General features: G+C 46.0%; 1 protein-coding gene across 1 annotated transcript; it reads right to left on the reverse strand.

The window, feature by feature from the left end:
- Positions 1-2,857: 2,857 nt before the first annotated feature.
- Positions 2,858-4,376, reverse strand: LOC123104569 (putative serpin-Z6C). Its single transcript, XM_044526443.1, has one exon. It carries the CDS (start codon positions 4,361-4,363, stop codon positions 2,921-2,923), a length of 1,443 nt encoding a protein of 480 aa, XP_044382378.1. The 5' UTR covers positions 4,364-4,376; the 3' UTR covers positions 2,858-2,920.
- Between the last annotated feature and the right edge of the window lie 4,169 nt (positions 4,377-8,545).

The raw sequence follows: 8,545 nt of genomic DNA on the forward strand, positions 1-8,545 counted from the left end.
AATGATTTGTAATTTCCCATGTGGTGTGTACAAAATGTTCTAGATTTTCCATGTGGATATTTACGAAGTTCTCGAATGTGCCATGTTTTGAGAGTCAAAAAATCATTTTTTTCTAACTTTTCCATGTGACGATTGCAAACTTTTCGAAAGTTGCAATGTTTTAGAGGAACAAAATTCTAAAATACCTTGCGAGCAATACAATTTTTTTTCTAAAATTTCCCATGATTTATAAGACCCTATTTTTTCCTTAGATTTTTCCATGTGAGCGGTTCAAACTATTGTAAAATTATCATGCGACGAGTACAAATTTTCCGATATTTAGCCATGATTACGGAACAAATTTCCAATATTTTCCATTTGATTATTAGTATTTTCTATATTTGCCAGGTTCTTTAGAAACCAATTTTTTTCTAAATTGATGCAAGCTTCATCAATTTTTGCATGGCACTATGGTTTTACATTTATACATATTATGGTTAAGTCCCTTGTAGTCCGTGTCACATACTTTTGACCCTATGTGCTGGCAGAATGGCTACACGTTTAAAAAAATTGATGCTTGTGCAACATATTTTAACCAACCATGGAACAATATAAATATAGACATCAAATGAAAGCATGGAAACTTCACACCACAACCATGACGTGAAGCATGACAACTTCACACTCCAACCATGAATACAAGTAGATTTAGATAAATTCATATTTGTAGCTCACAAATTGGTCTAGATTTCACAATATGAATGGAGTATTTAGTGTGTTAGGCATATATACATGACTTTAATAATATGTGTTATCCCTGGCATTATTGTTTTAATAGGATGGCAAATTGTGGTTTGATAGCCTGCCTTTTTTACATATATTTTTGTTTGCCATGGCAACTAATGTTTTTCCACGATGTGGCTTAAGATGTCTTCTTTCAATGGCAACTTATGATGTGATGCCATGGCAATTACATCATGTAGCCATTTTTGGCTTAAGATATCTTTGCCATGGCATCCTTTTCATTTTTTTGCCATGGTAACAATTTTGGTTGTCATTTTTGCCCTGACAATTCTAAACTGTATGTGTTGGTAGGGGGTTTTGTAACTACAAATTTTTGTCCATGGCAATATATGAAATTCCCAGATATGCAACACTTCTCTATTTAAGATAGGCATCACAAAAATTTGCTCCCTTCGATTATATGCATGTACACATGAAATCCCTCAATGTGTGGCATTTTTATCATCTAGATTATGGATATACGAAAATTAAGGGGCCCTGAAAAATTTATCCATTTTTTCCTTTTTAGTTAAGATTCTTTGAGATGGCAACCCCGGAAAATTTATGCATTTAGTGCCCTAATAATTTTTTTCATTTCTGTGTTTTTGTGTATGACTGTTTCTTTTTTTGCGGGGGTGTGTATGCCTGTTTCAGATGACAAAGTTTAGGGGTCCATAAAAAATTATGTTTATCCCCTTCCAAGTTTATGCCCTTCTTTTTGCCTTTTTAACCACGAAAAACATTGTTTTCTGTAAATGGCATTTCAAAAAAGGACATCTAATAGGGCCTTGCCCATTTCACGCTATTTCCCAGTATCCATCCTTGGATTCTGGACCAGCTGGCCCAATCAGTATCGTTGGCTTGTTCAACACTTCCTCAGGGTATTATGCCAAGGAAAGCATTTCCTTGTTTGCACCCAAAAATGATAGACAAGCGGGCTTATTATGGTCATCCTACGAACCCTTCCAACTAACTAAATTCCCCCAGGAGTGCTCCTATGGGGGAAACGAGCAAATGCGCACCCACCTGCACGCTTTGCTTGGTATATTGCGGGCGCGGGCTCCCTTGTTTTTTCATTACACCTTTTTTGTATTTCATTTTGCTATTTCAAAAACATTCAAGCTTGCAAAAAAGTTTTGAATTTGAATGTTCACCAATTGAGCCTTTCTATTTCCCTTTTTTGAAAACAAAATGTTCATAATTTTAAAAAATGTTTGTGTTTTAAAAAACTCATGAATTGGAAAAAATATTTATGAATTCAAAAAATTGATGAATTCAAAAAATATAACGAATTCAAAAAAGTTCATGAATTTCAAGACAGGTTGTGAATTCAAAAAACATTCACGATTTTTTTTACAAAATGTAAAAATGGCAGGTGATTTAGGTTCATGAAATAAAGAATTTTTCATGATTCCATTTTTTATGCATTTTCAAAAAAGGTCTGTGATATTGAAAAAAGAAAAGGGGAAAATGAAAAAAAAAACAGGAAGAAAAACATGAAAAACTAAAAATAGAATAACTTGCGGCCCATTCACGCTGGCGGGTGTGCGAGTTTGGTCGCTATCCCCCAACCCGGGATCCGCCCCTCCGGTGGGTCGATTTTCCCAAACGAACCCAATGCAGGTGCATAGGGTGTCACCTTGGATCAGTGTGAGACCAGTGTGTAAAACCCCTATAATAATCCGTACACGTAGCTTTACTCTCTTTTTCTGCGGGTGGTAGCTTTACTCATTTCTACCTCTCCGAGAACGATTGTTCACTCGGGGACCTCCATGAAGGCCAGTCCTCAAGGGTCCATAATCTATGCATACAAATACATTCGTATAATATAGCTCACATTTAATATTGCATTAAGTAAAAAATTTAGGATTATCTAATATGTATTCAATTCATTTTTTTCACATAAGTATTGCAAGCATGCTTCTGTCAAATGAAGAAACTATTTCATTCAGTTGATCACGTACTTCCTATCAATAGTATCTAGTAGGGTGTGTCTAAGGCACATCTAGATGTGCTCTAGTTATTGCAGATCTAAGTAAGTGAATCAAGCATAAAGAGGAAAAGAAGAAAGAAAAATAAAATATCCACACGAATCTCAACATAAGATCAATGACATAGGACTTAGATGTGCAATACTTATAGCACATCTAGATGTGCTTTAGCAAAACTGTATCTTAGTATTATATTCTCTCCGCGGGTTGTTCGTCCTCTCCCGTCGCTCACTTCGATAATATCTACTCTCTTCTCTTCTGTACTCGCTGCTGGCCGCTCGTCTACTCTCGTCCCGTCGATGCTGCCTACTGGAGCTGTGTCCGTGGGAAGATTGCGGCTGTTCATCCCTCCGCCTCTTGCGGCCGGATTCGGTATCGACCTTGTCAATTTTACCTTTTGTTGTGCTGCGCTCCCCTGATGGAATCACCACCCCGGTAGCATCGCTAGGGTCGACGACATGTCCGGCGAAGAGGATCGCATGCGATTCCTCCTCGACTATGAAGTAGGCGAACGGGTGGTCGGCGACGAAAAGCACTTCCTCCGGCGGGTATTGAGAGGATTTCGCGGTGACGTCATAGAAGGTCAAAGCGGCGGCTTCGGTTCCGTCCTCGTTGACCTCGATGACAGCCTTCTGGAAGACGTCTTGCACGCGGAACTCGTAGCCGTCGTTAAGCATCTCGGAGAGGTCGGCCCGATGGCTGAAAGGCAGCCGGAGCCCAAGGTCCTTGAGCAGGGCGGTGACGCTGCTCCTGAAGGAGAGCTCGAACCTGGGCACCAGCACCTGGTCGACCTTGACCCTGCGCGTCGGCAGGTGCTCGCGCAGGAACCCTGCCGGGGACGACGACGTGATCTTGTCCAGCAGGCTCGCTAGGCCGTCGCGCGCGTCCGGGAGGAAGATGCACATGCAGTGCCGCTGGGTGTACGCTGTGCTGCTCTCGTAGGGTAGCTTGAGCACCTTGAACCCGTCGTGCACGGCCATGTAGTGATAGTATTTTCTGTGGTTGGTCATGAAGGGGACGTCGACGGCGGTGCCGTCGTGCCGGTGGAAGGGCCTGTCCTTGGTCGAGCTCTTGTAGAAAGGCACCTCCCACTTGCCCCTGAAGTAGATGGCGTTGGCCAGCACGAGGTGGGTGTTCCGGTGTACGGTTCCCCGAGGGACGGCGGAGTCGATGAGGTTCCTCGTGGAAGCAGCGGCCCACGCGTTGATCTGCGCCCTCGCTAGCTCTGGGTCGTTGCGGAAGTCCACGGAGCTGGCCTCGGCCTTGTACCTTCCGACGACAGCGTCGCGGAAGGCGGGCTTCAGCGGCCGCCTCAGGTCGCTCCACACGCCGCACGCGAACGCCACGGTCGGCCCACCGCCGTCAGGATCCAACGATCCGTCCAAGAGACGCTCCACGTAGTCCTCTAGCTCGCGGCGGGACGGGTGGCCTAGGACGCGGAGGATCTCTTCCAGGGTCTCCCCACTGGCGCCGACGGCCAGGAGCGCCAGGACGGCGTAGATGGAGAGCGGCGAGAAGACCAGGTTGCGGTCCCTGTTGGCGTCCGCGAGTCGCTTGGTGAGGCGGGCGGCGAGATCGGCCATGCCGGCGGACTGCTGCTCCTCCTCCATGGCAAGCTAGAGATCAGAGATCAATGGGTTCGACGATGCACCCCGGCCTGATATATATGGAGTGGAGGGCAACGTAAGTCGGTTGTGATTATGGAGTCCCAGTCCGACATGACCCAGAACCACATCTTGAGCCGTGCGTGAGTGCGACATTTTTTGATCCGACGCCGAGTGCGACCCGAGACCATTGGCCGTAGCTGATTTTTAGTAGTAAAAACTAATTTTAAATTTGAAGGATAATAAAAGAATTTAGCATAGCGCCCCTGTGACCATTGGTGGTTGCTGACTTTTACTACATCCATATACCAGAATACAAGACGTTTTGATGCAGAGGGAGTACTAACACTAGTGTAGAACCGGGCAATAGCACCGGTTCGTAAGGCCCTTTAGTGCCGGTTTGGTGACCGGCGCTAAAATGTAGGCACTAAAGCCCCCCCTCCCATTTAGTACCGGTTCAGCACGAACCGGTGCTAAAGGGCAACCACGTGGCACGAGCCAGCTTCGGGGGCAGGAAGCCCTTTAGTACCGGTTGGTGTCACCAACCGGTATTAAAATGTTGGGGGGGGTTGGGTTTATGATTTTTTTTCATTTAATTTTGTGTTTTTCATTTAATTCTTTTTCGTTTGCTGGTATTTTACGATACTACATATTGTACACGTTATGCATATATACAAATAGAATTTTTAGTAGAACCGATCATAATATATATATATATATATATATATATATATATATATATATATATATATATATATATAATCATCGAATGTCTCACAACCACCATTAATTAATTCACACATATATACACACATGTGTATATATATATATATACAATTTCTCCTAATTGGTGCCTTCGGAGCCAGTGGCATTAGCCTAGCTAATTGGTGCCTTCGGAGCACGATAACAATTGGAAGTGGTTCATGGGGGCGATAGCGGGTAATAGTATTCTCCTTTGGGATCTATGACCTGGTCGAGCAAAAATCCTGCTATTTCCTCTTGAATTGCTTCTATGCGGTCCTGTGCTAGGAGCTTGTCCCGCACCTCTTTGAACTGTTAAGAAGGAGATCAATATGCGTGTGTATTAGTTGTGTGACTAGATATCGATAATGGTGTAAAAATTGTGAATAGTGTTCTGACAATCGATATCGTGTCCACTCCTGTCTTTGAGATTTGCTCCTTTCGGACGTCATCATGCGAATGTTCTCGCAAACGTAGTATGCACATAGATCATTCCCCGGCGCCTGCCTCAGGTCCTTTACGAGAATCGAATTTTGATCAGATGATAATTAATCAAGCATGATAATTAAAGAGATGGCAACTAGCTAGTACTACTTAATTACTTACCTTGGGTCGATACCATTTCAGACTTTGTTTCCATGGGCTTGGAGTGACCCTGATGAACTTTGCCCAAGCCCTGCCCGTCGACAAAGAAAATGAATAAATGGGTTATTAAATAGTTGTTATCAGGAAATGACTGTAACGCCCCGAGACCGACGCTCCAGATGCCTTCCATGTTTTTGCGTGTCAGTTGTGTTATTTATTTGTTTGTTGCATTCATCATCGCATCATTCGCATTGCATCGGCACTCTGTTGCCGTCATTGTTTTCAAACTTGCATCCCCTCGTAGTTGCCGCGTTCCCCCCACCCCTTGCTTTTGTTGACCGTTCCGAGACCAATCTTGTTCTTCGTTTTCCCTCTTGCCTAAACCGGAGTCTCTTTGCACAGTGCATCGACCCCTTGCCCGTGTCCGAAACTTCCCCGAACCCGACCCGGGCTTTCATTACCGATGGGTTCAGATCATCCCCAAACGTCTACAAAATATCTCCATTTTATTATTAGGGCTATCTAACCTATTTATTTACGACCGCCCGATTATAATCGGACGGACCGGATTAGTCCCTACCTAGTCCCCTGCCTATATAATCAGTCCAAATCCCTAATTTCTAGGGATCCTCCCGAGCGCCGCCACTCTTCCTGTCTCCTCCTCATCGAGATCCTCCCGATCCAAAAATCCCCTCGCAGCCAGTCTCTCCACCTCGTTTCTCCCACCAAAACTCCACTCGGCCTTCCGTGCCCGGCCAATCCAGAGCGTAGCTCCTCCCTGCCTCGATCTGGAAGGAGGAGCCCAAGCCCCTGCAGCCGCCCGAGGCCTCCGCGGCCTGCTCCTCCCGCCTTCCTTCGCGCCGCCGCCGCCGGCAACCAGCTCCTCCAAATCGCCCCCATCTCTGCACCCGCGCTGAATGCCTCCCGCCTCGCCGAGCACATGCGGGACTCCTCGCTCCCGTCGTCTTCCCCGAGCAGGAGCTCATGCCCGAGCTCCTCCGCCACTAGCAGCTCCGCGGCGCCGCCTCCCTGTCGGCCCGGACCTTGCCTCGCCGCTCCGGCGAGTCCCCGACGAGCAGATGAGTGGCCCGCACTGCCCTTGCTTCCTTCTCCTTCGTCATCGCTCTTCTTCCCGCGGCTCACCTCGTCTGTCTCTCTCTCTCTGCGCTTCATAGGTGCCCGCAGCCACAGCCCTGCAGCCCCGCAAGCAGCAGCTTCACCGGAGCTCCCTCCGTCGTTGAGCACCACCAGCAGGACGCCTCGTCAGCGCCCCGGTGCCCCATCTGCATCGCGCCTCTTCCGCCTTGGAACCGGCCGCCCTTGCCATCCCGCACCGCTGCGCCAAGTACCGCAGCTGCCTCCTCTCCGGCGTCGCGCCCAAGCCCCACGTCGCCGGCAGCCGTTCCCGCCGCCCGCGTCGCCAAGCCCGGCCGCAGCCGTCGACCACTGCGTCCCCTGCTTCAAGAACGCCGGTTCCAGCGTCGCCCCTCGTTGACTTGTCCTAGCGCCAGCGTGGATGAGATCCACGTCGCCCTCGCCTGGGCCTTCTTGCTCAGCTCCAAGCCAGATCCGGCCTGCCCGGCCGCATCCACCGACTGGGCTAAAGCCCATGGGTGAGCGCCCACAGCTCCTCCTCTCTGTTGGGCCAGCCAGTTTTGGCCCGATGTGTTTTTTTTTCCTGCGAACGAATTTTCCTATTAATCCAGTGATTTACTGTTTTACAGAAAAACCCTCCTTGTTCATGCATTTAATAACTCACAAACGGTGCATCATATGTAAAAATTTAATATATGAAAAATGCTTAGAATTCTGTCTAGTTTCATAATATTCCACTTTCATCGATATTAAAATGTTTAAAATGCTGTTTGTTTAAATTTGCTCAAATGCCATGTTAAAATGATTTAATTCATAACTATTTAACTGTAGCTCGGAATTAAATAAACTTTATATGTAAATGGGGTAGAATTTTGCCTAGTTTAACATGGTGTACTTACTTTGCATGTTTAACGACCCTAAAATTGTGTTTAGGGCAGAACAGGACCTAATCTAAAATATGCATATGGGGAGTTTCCGGAATTGTTGTTCGTTGTTTCCGGCCTCATTTAAACTTGCCTAGCTAGGTAGTTTTGTTATGCTTCATCTCTTGCCTTGTTTAACAACATTTAATATTGATGGGTACATAACCGAGAGAGAACTAAATAACTTATCGTGGTGTTTCGTCAATATGCAGTTGCATATTGAGCTCCATTTAATTTGTAGGATTGTTTGTGCACTTTGCCATGCCATGCCTCATTAAACCGGACATGCATCATACTTGTTTGTGCATCATGACTTGTTTATGCTTGCGTGTTTACTATGTTGTTTGTTTCTTTCCGGGTTGCTTCTCACGTTAGCTTCGGTTTCGTTCCGGAGTTGTGAGGATTCGTTCGTCTACGGCCGTTTGTCTTCTTCATGGACTCGTTCTTCTTCCTAGCGAGATCTCAGGCAAGATGATCATACCCTCGAAATCACCACTATCTTTGCTATGCTAGTTTGCTCGCTCTTTTGCTATGCCAATGCTACGATGCCTACCATTTGCTTGTCAGCCTCCCAAATTGCCATGTCAAACCTCTAACCCACCATGTCCTAGCAAACCATTGATTGGCTATGTTACCGCTTTGCTTAGCCCCTCTTATAGCGTTGTTAGTTGCAGGTGAAGATTGAAGTTTGTTCCTTGTTGGAACATGGAGATGTTGTTCCTTGTTGGAACATGTTTACTTGTTGGGATATCACAATATATCTTATTTAATTAATGCATCTATATACTTGGTAAAGGGTGGAAGGCTCGGCCTTATGCCTGGTGTTTTGTTCCACTCTTGCCGC

This window comes from Triticum aestivum, chromosome 5A, assembly GCF_018294505.1.
Source record: "Triticum aestivum cultivar Chinese Spring chromosome 5A, IWGSC CS RefSeq v2.1, whole genome shotgun sequence".
NCBI lineage: Eukaryota > Viridiplantae > Streptophyta > Magnoliopsida > Poales > Poaceae > Triticum > Triticum aestivum.